The 24,087-nt window shown below is 38.1% G+C and overlaps 1 protein-coding gene across 2 annotated transcripts; it reads right to left on the reverse strand.

Moving 5' to 3' along the window:
* Positions 1–466: 466 nt before the first annotated feature.
* Positions 467–22,747, reverse strand: txnrd3 (thioredoxin reductase 3). 2 transcript variants are annotated; one of them, XM_061728168.1, is made up of 17 exons: positions 22,422–22,747; positions 20,972–21,032; positions 19,220–19,329; positions 18,614–18,721; positions 17,313–17,385; positions 17,105–17,224; positions 16,859–17,001; positions 15,932–16,047; positions 14,436–14,661; positions 13,468–13,560; positions 12,481–12,557; positions 8,701–8,857; positions 3,960–4,067; positions 3,468–3,563; positions 2,448–2,582; positions 1,240–1,311; positions 467–1,082 (listed from the first exon to the last, which is right to left on the reverse strand). In XM_061728168.1, the coding sequence occupies exons 1-16, from the start codon at positions 22,536–22,538 to the stop codon at positions 1,249–1,251; spliced, it is 1,803 nt and encodes a 600-aa protein (XP_061584152.1). In that variant the 5' UTR covers positions 22,539–22,747; the 3' UTR covers positions 467–1,082; positions 1,240–1,248. The 2 variants fall into 2 exon arrangements, with proteins under 2 accessions (XP_061584152.1, XP_061584151.1); XM_061728167.1 differs by having other exon boundaries at positions 467–1,311; positions 22,422–22,746.
* Between the last annotated feature and the right edge of the window lie 1,340 nt (positions 22,748–24,087).

The following is a 24,087-nucleotide window of genomic DNA, read 5'->3' on the forward strand; positions in this document are numbered from 1 at the left end:
AAAGGCTTGCAATATTTCAGTTGATTGTAATGAATCCAGAACCGGTGCACTTCACACTTTTGCTCCTCAATAAAACGTTATGCTCTAAAAATAGAGTTGATTTAAATGTGAAGCAGTGAAATGTAGAACTCAGAGACTCTTCAGATCCTGAACAAAACGCTCACCAGATGTTTAACCACCGAGCTCAAAACACAATGCAGTTCATTGTAATTTTGTAATTTGTAAATGTACATTTAAAAATCCTCGATAAATCCCTGATAAAACAGACTGGAAAAAGTCCTCCTAATAAAACTGATCCAACAACAGCATTACTAAACTAATTCAAATAAATGGTTGGAAAGGCTATTTTTATTTGGAAGGGGGAATTAAAATAATACAAATATCCACTAAAAGCCAAGTGTGCGAAGAGTTTGAGGCTCGAGATCAACAGGAAACGGCCTGGTGAAAGAAAAAGTCAGAACAGAAGTGAAGATTTACTCATTCTTTATTAATGTGGAGGAAAAACAAAGGGCTACATTCATACAGATGACCGATGTCACTGGCAGTATTTACCATCTCCTACAGGACTGAAGACATATATACAGAAAACACATGTACATAATGCAGAAGCAGATACAACGCCGTAAAACAAGCATGACATTATTTTAATAAAAATAAACCAAACAGGCAGTGAAACTGGGGTTGATTTGTTTTTCTTAAAATTTAGTTTGTATTGTAAAACAGCCCTGAAGATTTGAAGCTCTGCAGGCTGCTGGTTTTATAGAATAATGACAGATATATTCCTCAGATTAACTTAAACTAGTAGAAGGCATGAGTTCAGACCCTTGTGGACCCTTAAACGTGTGGTTTCAGTCTCTGACTCCCCTCTAGGGGACAATTATGTAGTTGGACTTTTGGACGAAGGCTTTGGGCCGCCCAGGATTCTCTGCAGAGACATCGGTCCTGGCCCGCCTGAGGTTCAGGTTTACGGGCCGGGACGTCACAAACACCTGGCACACACTCGTGTGTGTGTGTGTGTGCAGGGCTCCCCGAGAGAAGCTGGTGCAGCCCAGGTACGGCGGAGTAACCCCGCTGATCAGCAGGCTGCACTCACTCCCAGTTCACTCCCAGTTCCTCCCAGTTCCTCAGCAGCAGGAGTGATGCTGCTACTGCTCCACCCTGAACCGTCAGGGTGGAGTTAGAGCTGAGCGGGGACTAGTGACTGGAGTTCAGCGTGAGAGCAGCCTGCAGAACCAGCAGGGTTTAACCTCAGCAGCCGGCCTGGGCGATGTCTCCACCCGAGCTCTTGGTCACCTCCATGGTGGTGAAGATCTGGAGGAAGAAGAGAACATGCAGGTCACATTTCATTTCTATTCATTTATTTTATTACTTCACGGAGGGAAACCGTCCTCTGTTTGAACCGCCCCACGTCCTCCATATATTTGTGATAACGTACCTCGTCGGGCGTTAACCCTAACGTATTTAGTGTAGTGTGTACTGTACTAACTGTACTGAGTTGTCAAGATTAAGGGGCTGTTGACTTAAAAGAATTATAGTCATTTACATTTTGAAAAGTGACAATCAAAATAAACAGATCATTTTGGAAAAAAAAGCTCTTTATGCACATAACACAAACTAAAACTGAACCGAACCGAGGGCTACCTGAACCGAGGGCTACCTGAACCGAGGGCTACCTGAACCGTGGGATACCTGAACCGAGGGCTACCTGAACCGAGGGCTACCTGAACCGAGGGCTACCTGAACCGTGGGATACCTGAACCGTGGGCTACCTGAACCGAGGGCTACCTGAACCGAGGGCTACCTGAACCGTGGGATACCTGAACCGAGGGATACCTGAACCGAGGGCTACCTGAACCGAGGGCTACCTGAACCGAGGGCTACCTGAACCGTGGGCTACCTGAACCGAGGGCTACCTGAACCGTGGGATACCTGAACCGTTGCCCCCTAACGGGTAACTCACCATTCAATGCTGTGGGATATTTGGCCCACGGTAACCATAATATCATGATATATTGTAAGAAAATTCATCAACAATATATGTGACTAAAAAAGAAAAAATACCCATAAAAAGGAAAACGTCTGTAGTTATGAATTTATTCAAAGCCAAAACTTCATACAATGTACAAAGAAAGTATATTTGTATATTTCTTCACTGCCTCCTAGTCTTGTAAATGTAAACTCTGAACAGCTGGACAAATCAAAGTGAATGAACAATAGTGCGGTGACAACCGCGTAAATCCATTATGTGTGTTGTAATAAAATATCCATATTTGCCGTCAGTTTATGGATTATTTATTGCAACAGAGAGCGCAACAATATATTGCAGTATGGATTTTTCCCCACCACTAATGGCTAGTATACATTTTTTTGGTAATTGTAGAGAACAAAGCAGGCCAAAGCAAGTAAGGAGTAAAGACAGCAGCAGAGATGAAGGCCAGTGGTCTCACCTCAGCACAGGTGGGGTGGATGCCGATGGTGGTGTCCAGCTGCTCCTTGGTGGCTCCACATTTCATGGCTGCACCGAAGCCTTGAGTCACCTCTCCTGCGTTTGGACCCAGGTAGTGGAAGCCGATGACTCGGTCCTGGAACAAACAACACATTTACAGTCTGGAGAGAAGGTCGGTGTTCCAGCAGCACTTACAATATGGAAGCCATTATAAAAGGAAGCACTTCTCCTTAAATTGCAATTATTAAATGAAAAAAAAAAAAAAATAATAATTATATTATATATATATATATATATATATATATATATATATATATATATATATATATATATACACACATACACACACACACACACACACACACACACACAGGTATATGTAAGAGGAAATGGGTTAACGAGGAGTGTGAGAAACAAATAAAATAGGGAAAAAAAATGGTATATTATACTTGCTTAAGATATGTTTAGATGTTTATGTGGATATTTATGTATTATATGTTATATGTTGAGAGGGATAGTTAAAATTATGTAATATATGTTATATATTTATTGTGTATGTAGCATATATATATTTATAGGGATATTTATGTAGTTTATATAGTGTATATTTATATAGATGTATATAATAGTTGTATTTTCTAGATATTGATATATTTATATTGTCTATATACTTATATGGATAATTATGTAATAGGCATGTTTATGGAGTATTTATATAGATTATATTTATATAGATATAATAGCAGTAGAGTTATAAAGGGGTAGGAACTAGGAAAAAGTGTAAACTTCTTCCTACTCCTTTTTTTACGAATATATGTGAATATGAAGATGTAAATGTTTATCTTTTTATTATTATTTTTACTTTCATTTATATACATGTTCAAAATAAAAATCCATCCATTCAAATTCATTCATTCATTCAAAATTAAATTGAAAAAAAAAAAAATAAATAAATAAATAAATAAATAAATAGAAGGCTACAGTCTCTGAATGAACAAAAGGTTCAAAATGTTAAACTTACATTGTCCAGTTTGTTGCAGATGATCTTGCCGTAGCATTTGTTGTTATCCCTCCCAGGAACGGTGAACTCCAGGGGCCAGAACAGACTGTGGAACACCTGGACATGCAGCACAAACACGCATTATTCTGCTATTGTCACACTGGAAAACAAATGACTGTTTCACAGAGTTCACTTCAATTTGTTCAATGAACCCATGCTGTGCAAGTAGAAAACTGAAATACTACTGGATGTGCTTTCTTTCCTGGCACACCGAAACTTCAAAAACAAAGGTCAAACAAGTAACAGTAACTTCCATTAATGGTGCAGAAAGTGACATCAATGTCTCTTATTTACACTTTACTGAATTATTAAAATACCTAAAAAGGCGAGATGTCAAGTGGCCCAGCATAAACATTGTTTGATGATTGTATGACTCAACTTAGTGAGGTATTACCAACTCCAGAGGGTTCACGGTGGTGAATGAGACGTGTCATGAATTATTTGGCGTCTTACCTCGATGTTTTCTTGTCCGTAGAGCTCGGTAGCCCGATCCTCCGACAGGCCGCAGGACCCGTACTCCAGCGGGGTGAAGACCGTGGTGGGGACGTTTACGTAGTCCACCTGCAGCAACACACACGCTTCAGCAGGTTAAACACATTCATCATTACAAATATGACAGACAAGCTGATTACATAGTAGGGCTGAAAATGTTCCTCGAAAAATTCCATTACAAAAAATGATGAGGAATGTTCTCTGCCTCGAGAAATCGTTTCATTTTGCAGCTCAAAGCAGGTATTTACCCGGACTACGTTTAATGCGGCACAACGCGCTGACGCCGCGCACGTAGAGGAAGAAGAGGCAGCGGTATGTTTGGTTTTAACTACCGTATTTTCCGCACTATAAGGCGCACCTAAAAGCCTTACATTTTTTTCAAAAGCTGACTATGTGCCTTATAATCCGGTGCGCCTTATATCAATATTGAGCCTTTTATATATGGATCAATATTGAGCCTTATATATGGATCAATATTGAGCCATATATATGGAACAATACTGAGCCACAACTTCATCCACTTCTTGAAGTGATTTTTCGTCAGATCAACCTTCCGCATCAGTTCTGAAACAGCTTTGTTTCTCTCTTCTCCCTCTGGATATTTTTCAGCAAAGGCTCTGTGTGTATTGTTGAAATGTCTGTCGACATTTGACCGTTTATTGTTAGACAGTTTTTCTCCACACATTAGTCATACAGGTAGGCCACTCTCATCAGAGCTAAATGCAAATGAATCTGCCCAGGCATCATTGAATGTTCCATTTTCTTCAGATATTTTGCTTTTCTTACATTTCTCCATACTTGGCCTTGCTGGGGTTGAAAGTGACGACGAGTGGATGGCGTTTTGGCGGGAATACCGGCTTTCACGAGTATGACGTTTATTTTGAGCGATGAAAAACAATAAAATATATTTATTCTAATATGTCAAGATCACAATAATCTTCCAATTTAGAACTAAAATATTAAAGAACTAACACAAATAAAATACACTTCAATTAAAGCGACACTACGTAACTTTTCCACCTTAATGTAATATTTCATCATCATCATTGTGATGGAACATCAACTTCCAACAGGTTTAATGAACCTCTGTCATGGTCTGAGGGGTCTGTATCTCCTTCACTGGCACTATGTAACTTTGAGGTGCATGGTAGGAACCCTGCCACACTAAAAAACTACACATTTTTACGACTTTGACTGCTTTACGGCATACGTCACTTCCCCCTCCTTCCCCATTCGCAGTCTAGACGAAAATGGGCGGGGCTTAGAGCGCAGCTCCGCAGAAGCTGGTAACCCGTTGCGGCTGGAGCAGCTCCACCGTTCTATAATACATCCATGAGCTCCACACAACAGACGTGGGGAAAAGATCCTAATGGTTTAACTTTTCACCGCTTTCCTGCTCGGAGGCAGAACCACGCAGGCCAAGTATCTGAGATAAAGTAAAAGTGAAAGAGTCGTCGGCTCGCTTTGGATCGCGGCTGTAACAACCAAACACCTTCCACACAGTAAAGCCTCAATTATGGTTCTGCGTTAGATCGACGCAGACCTATGGCGTAGGGTACGTGGCGACGCGCAACGTACGGTGCGTGTCGCCACGTACCCTACGCCGTAGGCTCTGCGTCGATTTAACGCAGAACCATAAACAGCCTTAAACCACAAACACTCACACAGACCGGGGTCGGATCAAAACACGGGTTTTATTCCCCACTTCTCCAGCTAAACGCATTTGCTGGCCAGCTCTCTGCGGTGCAATTAACCCCAATCTTCAGATAAAACTAGTTTGTTGAGGAAAAAATATTAACTCTTATTTGTAGCTGCAGAGGAAAAAAATAATCTCACGAGGAAAACAAAAATATTGCTCACGCCTCGGAGCCTCTTCAACATAATATAGTAGTCAAAAAAAAAGAAAAGAGAAGTAAGAGTGATACAAAACATGTACTGTATGTTGTACTATTATACAAATTTATTGAAACACATGGCTCTTCAGTAGGGATTTCATATGGATCCAGACCGTTAATAATCATTATTTTCTCCATATACCGCTCCCTGGCTTCCTTGTTTAAGGTCCCGGTAAATTTCAGTTCCTTTCCAGCAGTTTAACATCTTTTTTTTTGGGTTCCGTCTGTTCACTTGGTGAAACAGAAAAGCGTCCCGTGTCCTCTCATCAAAACAAATGCAGCGACGGGACAGGAGTTTTCCGGCAGTACGCGCTGGTGCTCATGGGAAACGTAGTGTTCTTTCTGGTAAAACACTACCGCTTTTGTCCAAAAGATGCCGCCAAACTCAGAAAAGCTGAAAGTTACGTTGTGCTGCTTTAAATACTTAGTTGTTGTTTTTTTTGTAATTTATTTCCCCAAGCCACTTGGAGCCGCAGTATAAGGACGAAAGAGTAAACCGCGGGTTGAGTCTAATGGACGCAGAACGTAACCCCAGCCTCTACTGTAGCGCCTTAGAATGCGGTGCGCCTTATATATGGAAAAAGTTTTAAAATGCGCCATTCATTGAAGGTGCGCCTTATAGTGTGGAAAATACGGTGAAAGAAAAGGCAGAAAATGTGAAAAGTGTGGGTCATTTCCAGCTGGACACCAAGGCAACACTGTTGCATGTATCACTGTAAGACAGAGCTGATACAACAGTACGTCCTCAACGCTGCAGCTTCTCCACCAACACCCTGTTACTCCCAGAGGGAGGACCGGCACCCAGACAAGATAAAATTAAGTTAACATAGTAATTAATGAGATTAACGTTACGGTACCTTGATAACATAACGTTAGCCTGTGGAGGGCTGGGTTTCTGTTAATTATGACAACTGTCCATGCGGCTAACGCATTTAATCTGTACAAACACAGAGCTGTAGAGAGATGAGGGGGGAAAATAAAAACGTAATAAAGCTAACTGGGTAGTTTAATTTTATGTCTGTATTCATTGATGGATAAACCAAGTAGCGCTGGAGCCTAATGTGCTCCAATACAGCAGCTCTCAGAATTATATTTTGAACACTGCCAAAACTCAAAATCTTATCAAGACTTTAACTTAAAACTTAACTAGAACTTAAAATTTGCTTGACACTAGGGATGTCACGATGACAGATTTTCTTGGTACGATTATTGTCAGAGAAATAATCAGGATTTAACGATTATCACGATTATTATGTATTAATTAATTTCACACTATGAATGTGTAAAATCACATGAACACTCCTTAGAGATCTTTAAATGTCATTTATTTTCCATGCCAAAAATTAGCAACAAAGAAAAGTAACCAAAAAGTACAACATTAATGACAATAATACCATTGGAATTAAACAAAAATCACTTCTGTGTTAATCATCCACAGCAGGATTTCCCTTTTGGGTAATAACGTTTCAAATGCTACACGCAAACTGTAAACTGTATTACAAAAATGTTTCTGAACATTTCTTTTGGACCTGAGAAGAGAATTTTTAAACAGGAAAAAAACATCTAGCTAGCTTTTGACTTATAGCTGCCCTCTGAAACATAAATAATACTGTAACAGTGAAAATAAACAAGACCACATCTGAAATTAAATACAAGCTAGCTATGTATTTCTTTTTGGAACAAAAAAAGTGGTGAAAGGCTGCAGGACAGGAGCCACCTGCAGAAGACTTGCTTCAAGTCCTTTCAGTTCAGTTAAAGTGCAGGAATGTCAGCTACGTGCTTACGTCGGGGGCTGGGGGCGGGGCTGGGGACGGTGTTACTGAACAACCAAAGCAGAATAAACACGGAAGAGCGCCGTTTTTTAAACAACGGAGCGTTGAAGACGGTGGTTAAGTTAGCATACTCTTTTATTATTACATCCATTTATTTAATAATGGATGTAAAACAGAAGCAGCAGTGGTCTACGGTACAATCCATCAACAGAGCCCGCGACGGAGCGCAGCCTCGCGTCCGAGCCCGCTCCCAGCCCGTCCCCGCGGGCCGGGGATTTTTTATTAAATAATTTGGTTTATTTCGGCAATGTTTACACACTGGAAAGCCATCGTCAACGATAACCCCTTCCTCATTTTTGCGGTACCCATAATAATCCCACACAGCTGATTTTATCCGCTTTTTGGGGGGGAATAACTCTTCATCCATACTTCACTGCAGCTGCTCCGCTTCCGCTTGTGTAACTTTGTTTTCGTTCCGTGCGAGTTGCGCTGATCTGTCTATGGTTCCGGGTCCCGGCGTAATCTTTGGAAAGTGACGATGTTTAGGAGTCTTCACGAATAATTAATCGTGCCGTTTAAAATCGCGGTTAATAGTGAAAACAAGTAATCGTGACATCCCTACTTGACACAAATGAAAGTTCAATTAAAACACGTGGGAAAAACACCTAACCTTTTAAGTGATGTGTGTTATCAGGTGTAATGGCATTTTTAGGTTAGAAATAAGAACATTTCTTGGTAAGATTCTTAGTTTTTTGAGTGAAGGCAGTGAATTTGGTCGACTGGTGTAAGTTCAGGGTTTTTAAATGCACAGCCATGAACCTACTGGATTATATAATTTAGTCTTAGTGATGTCAATTAACATCTAACATCTCATGTAAATTTATAATTGCTCTTTAACTAAACAAAAATATGTTTTATCCGATTACTGGATTAATCAGTGGAATTTTCAGTAGAATACTTGATTACTAAAGTATTGGATAGCTGCAGCGCTACTACATATCCAGAATAACAGTGAGGTTGCTGAGATAAATGTACCTTGGTTTTGGCTCCCCCGTAGAGCCGGCGGGCTAGTAACCTGCCGGCCTGGATGGCTACCGGCGTCAGCTCCCACTTGCCCTCCAGAATGTCCCCAACGGCGTAGATGTGCGGCACGTTGGTCTGCTCTTCATCGTTCACCGGAATCTTCCCATTCCTAGGAGAGTCAACACGTCAGTGGGATTAAAACTACACCGGGTTACAAGTGCAGGATCAGACATGAAGAGAGCAAAGCTAAACAAAACAATCAGGTTAGTCCAACTTTATTCAAAATAACTCAGGATATTATAATTATATACACACATACATATATAGAACACAGTTTAAGATTAAGATTCCCAGAATATTCTAATTTTTTGAGATAGGATATTTGAGTTTTCTTAAACTGTAAGCCATGATCAGCAATATTAAAATAATAAAAGGCTTGCAATATTTCAGTTGATTTGTAATGAATCAGGAATGTATGACATTTTTGTTTTTGTAATTGCATTACAGAAAATCTCAATATTCTAATTTTCTGAGACAGTCCTGTATGTCTAAGGTTTGCTGTCATCCAGTTCAAAATGGTCCAATGGTCTAAGGTCAAGCTCTCAAGGATCAAAGCTGATATTGATCCCACATGTGATAGATGCAGCCGGGCCCCTGCTCTTCTGCACATGTTTTGGACTTGTCCTAAACTTTATACATTTCAGCAGAACATCTTTGAGTCTTTTTCCAAGATATGTGTGAAAACTCTGCCCCATGCAGAGTACATGGAACAAACTTCAAAAAGGATCTAAAAATAACAGAACTTATTCCACTGAGTGATTTTAAGTCTAGAATGAGTGCACTTGAGACAGCATCTCTGATTTGTAACTGTTTTATTTCCATTTTTTGTCTCATTTGATTTTAATATTTCACATCACACCTCTATAAATTTTAATATCTGAAATCTTGTGCTGCCTCTTGGCCAGGACACCCTTGCAAAAGAGACGTTTAATCTCAATGGGTTTCTTTTCCTGGTTAAATAAAGGTTAAATAAAAAAAATAAAAAAAATAGGATCTGGCAGCCTTTCCTGAACTTTGTAGAGGGTATGGATGCTGACAATATAATGTAAAGGTTTTCATTAATTTTCATTTACATAATAATAATAATACATAATAAAACAAATTTTCTTCTTGTTTTTGTTTCTCTTTTCTGTTTGACTGTATGGTCCCGTTATAATGATAAAAAAAACGAATAAAAAGACTTTGATAAAAAAAAATAACTAGGGGCTTGGTTGTTTAGGGGCTTAAAAGCCAGCAATGGAATTTTTAAATGAATGCGATATTGAACAGGAAGCCAGTGAAGGGACGACAGAATTAGAGGGATATGTTCAAATGTTCTTTGAGGTGATTATTGATCAGATTGATTGATTAGTGATCAAAGCAGCAGCGGTTTGTACCAACTGAAGGCGGTGGAGTGACGATTGAGAAACACCGGTGTAAAGGCCGTTACAATAATCCAGGCCAGACAGAATAAAAGCATGGACAACTTTGTGGAGATTATCAGGAGATAAAAAAAATATTTGATTTTGGAAATCAACTTCAGCTGGTAAAAACAAGACTTTCTTAATTTGTTCATTAAAACAAAGGCTAACTAACATTTCTTAAGATGTCAGCAACACCAAGGTTAATTTACTACCATTTCAGGGCGGGTCTCCTCTCCCAAAAACTGGTATAAAATCATTAGGTCAACGTTTTTCCTACTTAGCAAATCACAAAATCAACTTCAGCCCCAGACAAAACAACCAAACATTAATTAAGTGCCAATTCAATTACTTGACTTTTATTAAAAAAAACTAAAAAAAAACACCCATAAAAGACTAAGTTAGTTATTTTCCTGACTCATGTTGGAGGGCTGGGGATTCATTTTTTCCTCAACATCAGTCTTAAATATATTAAAAATTAGTAGCAACATCAATTTCGATACATTTTTTGGTCTTTTACCTTTAATGAAATTAGGTTGTTTTTTTCCCCCTCCTGGTCAACATTAAAGTAACAAATTTTACCTTTTTCTCCAAAATGGAACTGTATTGCATGACTATACAGGACTGTCTCAGAAAATTAGAATATTGTGATTTTCTCATGGCTTACAGTTTAAGAAAACTCAAATATCCTATCTCAAAACATTTTAATATTCTGGGAATCTTAATCTTAAACTGTAAACCATAATCAGCAATATTACAATAATAAAAGGCTTGCATGATTCAGTTGATTTGTAATGAAGCCAGAATCTATGACATTTCTTTTTTTTTTTTTTTTTATAAATTGCATTACAGAAAATAAAGAACTTTATCACAATATTCTCATTTTCTGAGACAGTCCTGTACTGCATTCAAGATTATAGTACTTTTAATGGGAATTCATACTCTAGTATGGAAGGGTAGAAGGTTTTAAACTACACTGCAAAAAACACTGAATGCTAAAAACCTTTGGTATATTTAAGACTGGTCTTTTAAAAACATCCCTCCAGCCTCATAAGATGGAAAATGATTCCTTTTCTGAAGAGAGCTGATCTAGAAGTGTTAATGTAACACTAGGCTACAGATCCTGCTACATGTTGGCTCTCTGAAAACTGCTCCATCATAAGACCGGGCCATGTGACCAGCAGAACTCTTAAACTGAACACATGCCGCTTTAATCCCCGCCGGCCTCGCAGGCTCAACTATTCATTCATTCACAAAAACAGCCCAGGAGAAAAAACCTCAAAAGAAAAGGCTCCATTTTCTAAGCTTGTAAAATCACAATCAACTCTGCACAAGGAACAAGTCTGCCATACAGATTACCGAGTTTACGAACGGTTCTCAGACAGACGGCTAGGAAGATTAAAGGAGGAGGAAACGGGAGGAAACGGCATCGTGCTGTTACAGTCATTCATTCATTAAGGCAAGTTTATTTTTATAGCACAATTCAATTCAACTGTGAAAGGAAACAGTTTATGGAACAATCTGAATAAAGAAAACAAAGAATCAAAACCAAACATTACATTCAAAAGAACAATTAAAGCCTGTATGTTAAGTAAATATAATAATGAAATACGTTAGTTAAGTTTGATTGACATACCCATAGACGGCGGTAATTTTATTTTAGTTTTTTATTTACTTAGTCGTTGTTTTTAAAATTTTTAATTTATGTTATTTGTGAATTTATTTTTTGGGAAAAAGGGGCAGATTAGATAAGATTCTTCTTCTTTCTGCTCCCTTTTCATTCACAATTTATGAACATTTGTGTTTGTATTGAATTGGTTGTTTTATTTTTTGAATGAAATAAAGAATAAAATGAAATTAATGAAAAAAATGAAATGAAAAAAAAAACAAGGTAACTCAAAGTGCTTTACATCAACATTAAAAGCTGCAAGACACAATTAAAACATAAATAACAAATAAAATGAAATAAAATGATAACAAAGAGGTGAAATAATAAAAAGCACAAGTTGTTAAAAAAAATATGGGCAGTAGAGTTTACAGCAGGTAAGTATTTAATTTAAGAGTACGCTTCAGTAAACAGTAATGTTTTTAGGCCTGATTTAAAGGAATTAAATGAAATTATTGTAAGCCCCAACATGCAGACTAATTGTTCTTTCCAACAACCACTGCTTTCTCATTTTAGCGACGGGTCAGTCCTCGTTTCTCTCACGGCTGCACCAGAGAACTGCTGAGTCATGATGACTGGCAGGTTTCTTAAAGGCACAGCGCACCACAGGCAACGTGACTGATGCAGTGACACCATAAAGATAAGGAGGAAAGAAAGTGTTCTTACTTTGGGTTGACGTGAACCCCGGCCTTGTCCAGGCCGATCTTGTCTGTGCACGCGTCTCGGCCCACGGCTATCAACACCTGAACAGAGGAAGAGATGGTTTAACAAGGGTCCGGAGTCCAAACAGCTGCTGCTGCTTCATTAGTACATGAATAGAGAGAGTTTCCTTCCTTAAATCATCTCCTACATGAGCCTGTGTTTGACTGCCGAGCAGTTCCACATGAACACATCGTTTCCTCTAGAGGTTTGTTACCTTTTATTTCCAAACTTGACCACGTATAATCATAAAAATCCTGACAAATGCCTGATGTTTATATTTGGACATATTTAGATCAGGTCATAGGTTTACAGGACTGTCTCAGAAAATTAGAGTATTGTGATTTTCTGTAATGCAATTACAAAAACAAAAACGTCATACATTCTGGATTCATTACAAATCAACTGAAATATTGCAAGCCTTTTATTATTTTAATATTGCTGATTATGGCTTACAGTTTACGATTAAGATTCCCAGAATACTGTAATTTTTTGAGATAGGATATTTGAGTTTTCTTAAGCTGTAAGCCATGATCAGCAATATTAAAATAATAAAAGACTTGCAATATTTCAGTTGATTTGTAATGAATCCAGAATGTATGACATTTGTTTTTTTTTTTTTTTTATTGCATTACAGAAAATCACAATATTCTAATTTTCTGAGACAGTCCTGTACACAATTAATAGACCAATATTGTAATAGAGTATAAACACATCCATGGTTATGAAAATGGTCTAAAATCAGAAAAAAAGTACTTGAGAAATTGTTAAATTAAAAAAAAAAGATGGAAACTGACTTTTTCTGTTGTGAACATTAAGTGTGAGATTTTCATACTTCCTGTTCAAAACAGTTTTATTCCATAACACAAAAGAGAAAAGGGGAGTCGTTTGCACAAAACTCAACAGCAGCAACACACATGACAGAAGGAAGAGGTGAGAGAGAGATAAACGTACGGTGTTGTACTCTCCCTCGATGAGCTCGTCCGTCTCTGTGGACTTTGCCGTCACCTTCAACCTGCCGGGAGAACCGGCCTCCAGCTCCTCGATCTGAAACACCAGGAAACACGGTTCAAAATGATCAGCCCAAAGATTAATCATGCCAGTTGCACGATCATTAAATTGTAGAAAACACTACACTACTGTTCAAACTCCAAGCTGGCATTTCAAAACCAACTGCAATTGACTCTTGTAAACTTCAAACTTTTAGACAGAAAGGGAAAAGAAAATGCATGTGGGGACAGGTGGTATGGACTAAAAAACTTATCACGATCATTTCTGGCATTTATCCCGATAACGATAAAAATGACGGTAAAAAAATACCAATTCAACTCCATCTTTGTAACTATAAATCTATCACCACATTCAGTCTTTGGAGTCCCCAAATCACTGCTCTAAAAGATACTAAATGCTACTAAACTACACCAATTAAATTGAATTAATAAAAAAACAATTAAATGAGTCCACCTGTACTGCAAAACTGGAATGACTCAGATTCGCCATGTTTGTTACACAAAAACCTCATCAACGGGAATTTTTCCTCTTTCTTTCTTTCTTTCTTTCTTTCTTTCTTTCTTTCTTTCTTTCTTTCTTTCTTTCTTTCTTTCTTTCTTTCTTTCTTTCTTTCTTTCTTTCTTTCTTTCTTTCTGGCTCATATCCATCCATCCATCCATCCATCCATCCATCCATCCCTCCCTCTCTCTCTCTCTCCCTCCCTTCCCGTACGTTGTGCGTGGATTTAACGCAGAACCATAAATCAGTTGTACACAAAAACGTCATCAACGGGAATTTATGGTTTTTACCGCGTGATGACAAATTCTTACGGTGGGGAATTTTTTTGACGGTATATCGTGAACGGTAAAATATCACCCATTCCTAGTGTTCCCCCAGACAGAACGGCCCGGCCCCGGCTGAGCTGCACCCACCTTGACGGGGACGTATTTGCGGAGGAACTTGACTCCGTGCTCCTCCATGTGTTCTCCAGCGCGGTTGGCCATGTCCTGGTCGAAGCCCCGCAGCAGGATGGAGCGCACCATGACGGTGACGTCCAGCCCCAGGCCGGCCAGGAAGCCCCCGCACTCCAGAGCCACGTAGGACGCCCCGATCACCAGGGTCTTCCCAGGGCAGTGAGGCAGAGAGAACAGGTCGTCACTGGGTAGACAGAGAAGAAGGAAGCAGGTTTAGAAAAACTGGTTCTGCTGTTGTACGGTGTACTACAATGGTCTGTAGTACTACAGACCATTTACTTCAGCTGAACATCAGGAGACGTGCTACAGCTAGGGGTGGGCCGTATGTAGAGATGCACCCATCACCGATAACCGATCTCCAAAATCAGTATCTGCCCATCACCGATCACTGCGTGTAATCCATAAATTCCTCAATAGTGTTGTCTCATGTACACAACACTGACAGTCAGTACGTTTAGATGCAGCAATTCAATCGGGTTTCTGATCGTATAAGACATCGTTCGGACTTTTAAACTGCATGTAAACACCTGAACCCCATCTACTTCGGACCTGTCGGACATTTAATGATCGGATAACACCTAGATAATTCGTTCACAGTCTGAATGTATACGGAGGATCGGATATTGCAATCTGAATTTCCTCTGGGGCTTCACCCGGAAGTGAAAGGAGACGGCGCGTGTTAAATAATTGTTTAAACACCTTTAAAAAGATGGTGAAAGAGATGGCAGAAGCTTCATCAGGACACCGGAGCAGATCAAAATAAAGTGGAAAAATATACGGAAGGCGTAACATTGGTGCCAAACAAAACAACCGTCAACCGGAAGTGGCTCTTTGTTGAAATGATTACCATGGTTACCATGGTTACAGCGCCACATAGCGTCACGGAGTCAGCCATGCTCTGGACATTTATCCCATCTCTGAACAGCAGGTAAACCCCTAACCTTTTAAGTGATGTGTGTTATCAGGTGTAATGGCATTTTTAGGTTAGAAATAAGAACATTTCTTGTAAGATCTTTAGTTTTTTGAGTGAAGGCAGTGAATTTGGTCGACTGGTGTAAGTTCAGGGTTTTTAAATGCACAGCCATGAACCTACTGGATTATATAATTTAGTCTTAGTAATGTCAGTTAACATCTAACATCTTATGTATATTTATAATTGCTCTTTAACTAAACAAAAATACATTTTATCCGATTAAATCAATGGAATTTTCAGTAGAATACTGGATTACTAAAGTATTGGATAGCTGCAGCGCTACGGAGGGTAAGCTTACATCAGACAACAAAGACAAACAGATAAACTCTTCCACAAAGAAACATGCAAGATCACTTTATGAGTGTGTTTGTGTTACGGGATTACAAAAGAATTCTACAGACACGATGACTGGTATGAGCTTCCAGTTCCCCATGGTAAACATGAGTCAGCGTACCAGCGTTGTGCTGAGTCGCTGTCTCACCTGGTGATGCAGTACTCCTTGTCCCCGGGGATGCCCAGGTACCGCGGCCGCTCCCCCGTAGCCAGGACAAACCTGGCTGACGTGTAAAACGTCTCTTTCCCTCGTTTGTTTGTTCCCTGGCAAAAAATACAAAAACAACATGTTTTTGTTTTTTGTTCAAACATGAAATCATACCGGCTAATGCAGGTTTTTTTTTAGATTTGTGGAGGAGTTTGACATTGAAGTTCTAAAAAACAACAAGCTTAGTACGGTGGCCGAGACCCTCCATTGCTGAAAATTAAAGAAACGCTGCAAATAAGAAACGCCACTGCAAATAAAATAAACGCTTTGCAAATAAAATAAACACTGCAAATAAAAACAAACTCCGTTGCAAATAAAAGAAATGCTGCAAATATAAAGAAACGTCACAAATATAAAGAAACGCAAAAAAAAAAAAAAAAAGACGCAAATAAAAAAGTCACAACGGAAGTGAATTACCGGGGACTATTTTTGCTGATGCACCAGTGTTTTTAAGTGAGAGGAGAAGAAGAAGACGAAGACGTTAGTGAAAAGGAAGAAATAAGAAGAGCGAGGAATAAAAAGAACAACGAACGTGAAAATAAGTGAAAAGGTTAATGTTCAACGTCGCTACGTGTAATTTTTAATGTGTTAGGCCATAAAAACACCGGCGCATCGGCAAAAATAGTCCCCGGTAATTCACTTCCGTTGTGGCTTTTTTATTTTCAGCTGGGTTTCTTTTATTTGCAGTGGCGTTTCTTTTTGTTCGCAGCGTTTATTTTATTTGTAAGCGCTTATTTCTGTTTGCAGCGTTACTTTTATTTTCAGCAACGGCGGGTCTCGGAGCTTAGTGATGCAAGATCTTCCAAAAGCTGGCCCATGAAATTGGCTTAATAAGAAGGTCCACTTATTTTCTAAAGGGCTAATTACCTTGATTTTGTGAGGTTCGATGAATTCTGCATAGGCATTGACGTAGTTGACATTCTTGTCCCTCAGCGCGACTCTGTAGTTCCAGTTCAGAGAGCCGATGTAGTTGTTCACTCCTTCCTTCATCGTCTCCCAGTTATGCTTCACTGAAGACGCATGACATATCATTTGAGAAAAGAGGCACACACTCACACACAGTTTTAAAATATCCCCCCTGTCCCACGCTGCCTCCCAGGTCATTTCTCTCACCTGATTCATCAAACTGCCAGCCGAACTTGCGTGCGTCGTGCATGGCTGTTCCCAGCAGGGCCGTCTGGTGCATCAGCTTCTTGGGAATGCAGCCCACGTTCACACAGGTTCCACCAAGACCTGTGAGACGGACCACATTCTAACTACTGCAATAATAGAAATTAGATAAACACGTGACTCCACGTGTGCTTTTTTGGAAGCATCTTACCCCAGGTGGTTCCTTTGGGTGTAGGAACAACATAGTCCAGAACCATGACCTTCTTCCCCAACGCGGCAGCTTCCTGTTGGCAGAGGAGTCGATGTTAGTGCAGACACTTTATTTCATTTTATTCTTTATTTCCTTCAAAAAATAAAACAAACAATTCAATACAAATACAAACACAAATGTTCATAAATTGTGAATGAAAAGGGAGCAGAAAGAAGAAGAATCTTCTCTAATCTGCCCCTTTTTCCAAGAAATAAATTCACAAATAACAAATTAAAAATAATAAAAAACAACTAAGTAAATAAAAAACTGATATAAAATTAGCGCCGTCTATGGGTATTTCAATCAAACTTAACTAACATATTTCATTATATTTACTTAACATACTGGCTTTAATTGTTCTTTTGAGTGTAATGTTTGATTTGGATTCTTTGTTTTCTTTATCCAGATTGTTCCATAAACTGATTCCTTTCACAGAAACACAACGTTCCATCAATTTAGTCCTGAATCTTAGTTTAAAAAAAATCTCTGTTCCTTTTAAGTTATACTTGCTTTCTCTTTTTTCAAATCTTTTCTGAATGTTGATTGGTAAAGTTTTTTTTTTAGCTTTAAACATAATTTGCAGAATACTATATTCTACTAATTCATGAAATTTCAACAATGGATCTCTATATCGTTTTCTACTGATTATTCTTATTGCTCTTTTTTGCTAAATTAAAAGTGACTGAAATACATGTTTTACAGGCATTTCCCCCAAACTTCAACACAGTAGGTCAGATATGGAACAATCAGAGTGTTATAGAAAATGTACAATGCTTTGTTGTCCAATGAATCCTTTACTTTGTGTAACAGAGCAATTGTTTTTGATATTTTTATCTTTGTATAATGTATATGTGATTTCCAATTCAAATTCTCATCCAGCATGACACACAAAAACTTGGTTTCCCTTACTCTATTCATTTCAATACCATCTATATTAATTGAAGTGTCCGTGTTTCTCCTTCTGTTACTAAACATCATGAAGTTTGTTTTTTCAAGATTCTGTGATAATTTATTTACCTCAAACCATGTTTTTATTCTTTTAAAATTATTTTTTAACCACATTTAACACCTGCGTTATATCTTCCCCAGAATAACAAAGGAGTGTCGTCCGCAAACACTTTCAACTCTCCTTGCCATTTTGCATAAGATTTACACAAGTTTCTGGTGTAAAAAGTAGAATGACAACATAATGAACATTGCTTGCATCAGTTCCGATCATTTATGTTTACGAAACAGGAAACTCTAAATATACTTTGTTTTACCTTTGAGCAGGCCAGGCCCCCCGATCCTCCTCCGATGACGATCAGGTCGTAATCGTACGCTTCATTCTCCCCGCTGAGCAGCTGCTGCAAGCTGCCGTCTTTATGAGCCTGAAACAAAGCCTTAACTCCATTATCCATTTAACACAATTACGACATGCAGATCATGTCATACAGGACTTTCTCAGAAAATTAGAAAATTATGATAAACTTCTTTATTTTCTGTAATGCAATTAAAAAAACAAAAATATCATACATTCCGGATTCATTACAAATCAACTGAAATATTGCAAGCCTTTTATTATTTTAATATTGCTGATCATGGCTTACAGTTTAAGATTCCCAGAATATTCAAATTTTTTGAGATATGATATTTGAGTTTTCTTAAGCTGTAAGCCATGATCAGCAATATTAAAATAATAAAAGGCTTGCAATATTTCAGTTGATTTGTAATGAATCCAGAATGTATGACACTTTTGTTTTTGTAATTGCATTACAGAAAATCACAATATTCTAATTTTCTGAGACAGTCCTGTAAACAAAAAAACACCTCAACAAATAGTCCAAAAGAAATGAGTTAATAATCACGTACAGTAATCAAATCTTTACCTGCAGTGTTTTATCACAGCCGCCAACGTGAGTCTTATTGATGAAAACATTAGGAACCGTCTTCTGTCCAGTCATTTCCAGCAGCGTATCCTGATAGATTGCTCCATTCTCTGGAAAGAAAAGCGCAATATTATACAAGTCCCATAAATATGTTGAGAGAGAAAAAAAAAAAAAAAAAAAAAAAAAAAACAGGGGGAAACCTGCTCTAAAACTAGTGGTTTGAGGATCTCACTGCAGACCAACACACACACTGTTGGAGAGGTAGAAATGTTCACAAGAGTGCACATATCTGCATCTATCACACAGGAAAGTAAAAACCAAGCGTGCCTATAGTTAGAGCTGTTTCAGCAGCTATAATATAAGATCTTACTGCTGCGGCGCCGGCTGTTCCTGAGAAGATTGCATCACATACTCACTGAAACTTCAACAATCTTTCAAAGCAGGAAAATACAGCTGAACGATGTAGTTAAATACTCTGTAGAATTTATTTGCAAGTCAAATCTGCAGAAATGGGTTATGTCACAATTCACAGTACTGTCCAGCTGTAGAAATCTAATCAACTCTAGAAGTAATACAAGGGTCAATGACATAACGCCTATATTTTCTGAAAAACAGAATTTTTTTTCAATTCAAAAAAGGTTTAAATGGATTGAAAAAATACCATATATGAACTACCTGTCCCACATATGGACTCACTTGAATTTGACAAAAAATACTAGTTATTTGGGATATTGTTGTTGTTTTAAGCGTCAAAATATCATGTGGCGCGACCATTAAAAAAAAAAACATGGTTTGTATAATACTGAAAACTTGTTAAAAAAAGATGTCAAGATGTTAAGGAAATTAATTTATTTTAATATGAATCATGGTTGCACCACATGACCTTTTTTTAAGGTTAGTGCCAATTCATATTGACAAAAAACTCTGAAATCCCTTAATTTAAAAGTTTTATATGAATTTATGTGTACAACAATCTTAATGTTTGAACTACTGCAATAGATATTTCTTTTTTTATTATTTAAAAATTGACCTGTTGAAAATCCTTATTCGTCATTGACCCACAATCATTTCCTTTTCCTAATTTATTCCTTTCATACTAAACATAACATTTAAGTGGTATACTTGATGGTGATGAAGGCGAGTCTTTAGCCGTTATGTCATAAAACACGGTACGATGACTAACATATCTGAGACCAGGGTATTGCTCAAAGGCTTCGTCAGGGAATGACACAGCACTTTGAGATGCTAGAAGGGGGGGGTGATAAAATCTGTTTTATATATAAAATACAGAGATCATTTTCCAAATGGATGGCGGACAACTTGATTTAAATGAAAGTATATATGAAAAAAAAGATTGAATGACGAAGGAAATGTACCTAAAAAGGATGGAGTTGGTGGTGTAATACCTTTACTTCCCTTTTTTAAGACATATAATATAAATAGAATACTACTTGACAGTACTGAACAAGTCTCCTAACTCCTGGGTGACCTGATAGTACGTTTAGATTATTAACAAAACTAGCAGGCATTTATAGACCAACTTTTACTTGCAATGTACCATTTAAAAATTGAATGTAAATGTTTTGAAGATGTGGCCAACCAAGTGGCAAGTAGTGAAGTAGAGTCTAGAAATTACTACAATTGTTATTTTCTCTGTTCTGTTTCTGTGTGAACAAATAATATTTCAAACTTAACATTGTTTATGATTATGGACAATGTGACTAAATCTGTGATAAAACTAGTCAGACTTACCTAGGAGATCCAACTCCACCACGTTACAATCCACATTCAGCTCTTTGAACAAATCCTTCACCTGCAAAGTTGAAAGTGGAAACGATATTACACACACCGGCCAAACAAACAAGATGATCATCTTGTCTTCAGCCTAATTATCAAACTGACACGCTGTGTAGCGCCCTATAATGTAATCATTTCCTGTAATAAGGCCTGAAAATGTAAATAAAATTTGCACTTAACTCAATCGAAAATGTAATAAAACCCAAAATAACTTCACCAATAATGTAATAATATATCCTGACTGATATTGTAATAAAATTTTTATTGATAATGTAATGCCAATTATATTATTGGGAATTTATTACATTTTCAGGTGGGTCTTTTTTTTCTTTATCAGTTATCACATTATCAGTTTTGGAGAAAAAGACCCACCTGAAAATTTCATAAATTCTCAATTATATAATAAGGTATTATTATCGATAAAAATGTTATTACAATATCAGTCAGGATATTTTATTACAGGAGTTATTGAGTTATGTGCAAATTTTATTACATTTTCAGGAAATTATTACATTACAGGTTGCTACACGCATATGCATCCATAGTTACTGACTAAACACGCAGTGTCAGACTTGTGTAAGCGTTTTATACTTGGCCATAATCTGTAGGAGAGAAATGAGTAGACGCTGCTCCATAAACACGACCTGCATCACGGTGACGCTGCACTTTAAACCACAGGCTCATTCAGGGTCCCGCGTTACACCGACGCAGAGCCTACGGCGTAGGCTACACCGTCGATTTAACGCGGAACCATAAACCATACTGAACAGTCTGATCGATTCTGATACAGTCTGAGCAACACTTAAGCCTGATTTATGGTTCCGCGTTCAAACGACGGCGTACCCTACGCCGTAGTCTCTGGTGTAACGCGGAACCATAAATCAGCCTTTAGGTTTTAAACATTTTCCTTTTACAATTACTCAAATTCCGTTTCTCTGGAAGCACAGATAACATCTAACTTCTACTGTTTCTGGCCTGCCTTTCAAGCACGATGCAGCATGATAATTACTTTTAATTTCAATCTTTTCCCCCAAAGAGAATTAGAAACCCATGTTTACTTTTATCTCTTGTAAGGCATTGCTACTTCTACCTTCCCATAAAACACAACAGTATTTTATAGGTCTTTTTTAGAGGCTTAAAAGTAATGCAAGCCCCCCAACGGGAGCTCACTTAAGCCTGATTTATGGTTCCACGTTAAATCAACGGCGTAGGGCACGCGGCGACGCACAACGTACGCGGCGACGCGAACATACGCCGTCGATTTAACGCGGAACCATAAATCAGCCTTTACGCAAGCGTTATTAGACGGTCAACAATGTTAGCAGGACACGCCGGGAATTAGACCCAGCCCGGGCAGCTATAGTGGGGTCAAGTGAAAGTTTCAAAACAAAAAAAAACATCTTACCTTAACACAAAATGGACAGTAGCTTTTGCTGAAAACACACACTTGATTGGAGTCGATAAGCTGCTGTATTTCAGACTTGAGTCCATTCTTCCCGGAGTCGTTTTCGACAGGAGGCATGTTCAAGGTGTTTCCGTCTGCCTGCTGGGCAAACTCTTGATAGGCGACAAGTTAATCAATTAGCTGCTAAAAGCTTGCTATTGTCAAGAAACTGCAGTAAAGTCTCGGTGTGTAAACTCTTTCCGAGGCTCAGCCGATCACCGGCCCGCCGCCTCCACAGTCAGACAGCAACTGGAACCGGCGCCAAACGTCTCCTGCTCTTCCTTGCCTCGCCGCGCAGGGTCCGCTCGATGTGACGCAGCGTCTTAGCCGCGGGGCCCATTGTAGTTGAATGGGAACATGAGTAACCCCGCCCCTACGGCAAGTCTCGTGCTACAAAACAGATCAATCTTTAATTACGTCACAAAGTTGCCTACGCTTTGTACCTGTCGTAAAGCTGTAAGAACCATAGACATATAAACGTAGAATAGATATATATATAAAGGCCTTTATATACATCTATGAACGTAGACGCCCCATGGAGCTGCTGCGATACGTCAACGTCGCCGCCATATTGGATGTTCAAGACTGTAAACTAATACAAGTAAATTGACTTTTTTAATTTTCATAAAGCGCCTTTCTACAAAGAAATTTACGTTTTACGTCTCATTTATTCATTCACACACGCACTAATATGTCTTGGGAAATAGTTAGGCACCAAATATAATATATTTAATTTTCTCAGATGGCAAAAATAAGAACTTTATTGATCCCACATAGGAGTAATTCATGTTATATCAGCTATAGAGAACAAGGTAGTGCCGAAAAACAATATATACCCCCCTCACAAAAATAAGAAAAATAGAGAAAAATAGAAAATAGATCAACAAAACAAATTAAAAAAATTTCAAATAACAAAATAACATATTTGAACCATTTTTCAGACAATAAAATAACATTTGAACCATTTTTCAGACAATAAAATAATTGAAAAAATCTGAAAAATAGTTAAAATATGTTATTTTGTTACTTGAAAATGTAAAAATATGTTTTGTTGATGAGAAAATATGTTTCTCTATTTTTCTTATTTTTATGAGGGGGGATATATTGTTTTTCGGCACTACCTTGTTCTCTATAGCTGATATAACATGAATTACTCCTATGTGGGATCAATAAAGTTCTTATTTTTGCCATCTGAGAAAATTAAATATATTATATTTGGTGCCTAACTGTTTCCCAAGTATATTAGTGCGTGTGTGAATGAATAAATGAGACGTAAAACATACATTTCTTTGTAGAAAGGCGCTTTATGAAAAAAAGTCAATTTACTTGTATTAGTTTACAGCGCAGTCTTGCCACATCCAATATGGCGGCGACGTTGACGTATCGCAGCAGCTCCATGGGGCGGAGGAGACATGGATAGGGTAAGAACAGTTCACATTAAAATAGCTTAAATCGTTTAGATCAAACATGGTTTGTTTAACTAAAATGAAAAAGAAAAAACAATAAGGAGCGTGACATAAATTGGGCGGCTATTAGGAAAACAACCCTCTGGAGGACTTATAAACAGAAGAGAAACTATAATAAATGTTAAAAAAAAAAAAACATGCCAAGAACAACTAATCTATTG

This window comes from Cololabis saira, chromosome 8 (genome assembly GCF_033807715.1).
Source record: "Cololabis saira isolate AMF1-May2022 chromosome 8, fColSai1.1, whole genome shotgun sequence".
Lineage (NCBI taxonomy): Eukaryota > Metazoa > Chordata > Actinopteri > Beloniformes > Belonidae > Cololabis > Cololabis saira.

Excerpts from the sequence above, each read along its gene's own strand:
- txnrd3 (XM_061728168.1), bottom strand. The coding sequence starts at position 22,538 with ATGCCTCCTGTCGAAAACGACTCCGGGAAGAATGGACTCAAGTCTGAA. Across the intron at positions 21,033-22,421 it reads ACTGTCCATTTTGTGTTAAG|GTGAAGGATTTGTTCAAAGA; the intron begins GTAAGATGTTTT and ends TCAACTTTGCAG. Across the intron at positions 4,068-8,700 it reads ACGGGGGAGCCAAAACCAAG|GTGGACTACGTAAACGTCCC; the intron begins GTACATTTATCT and ends GTGTTGCTGCAG.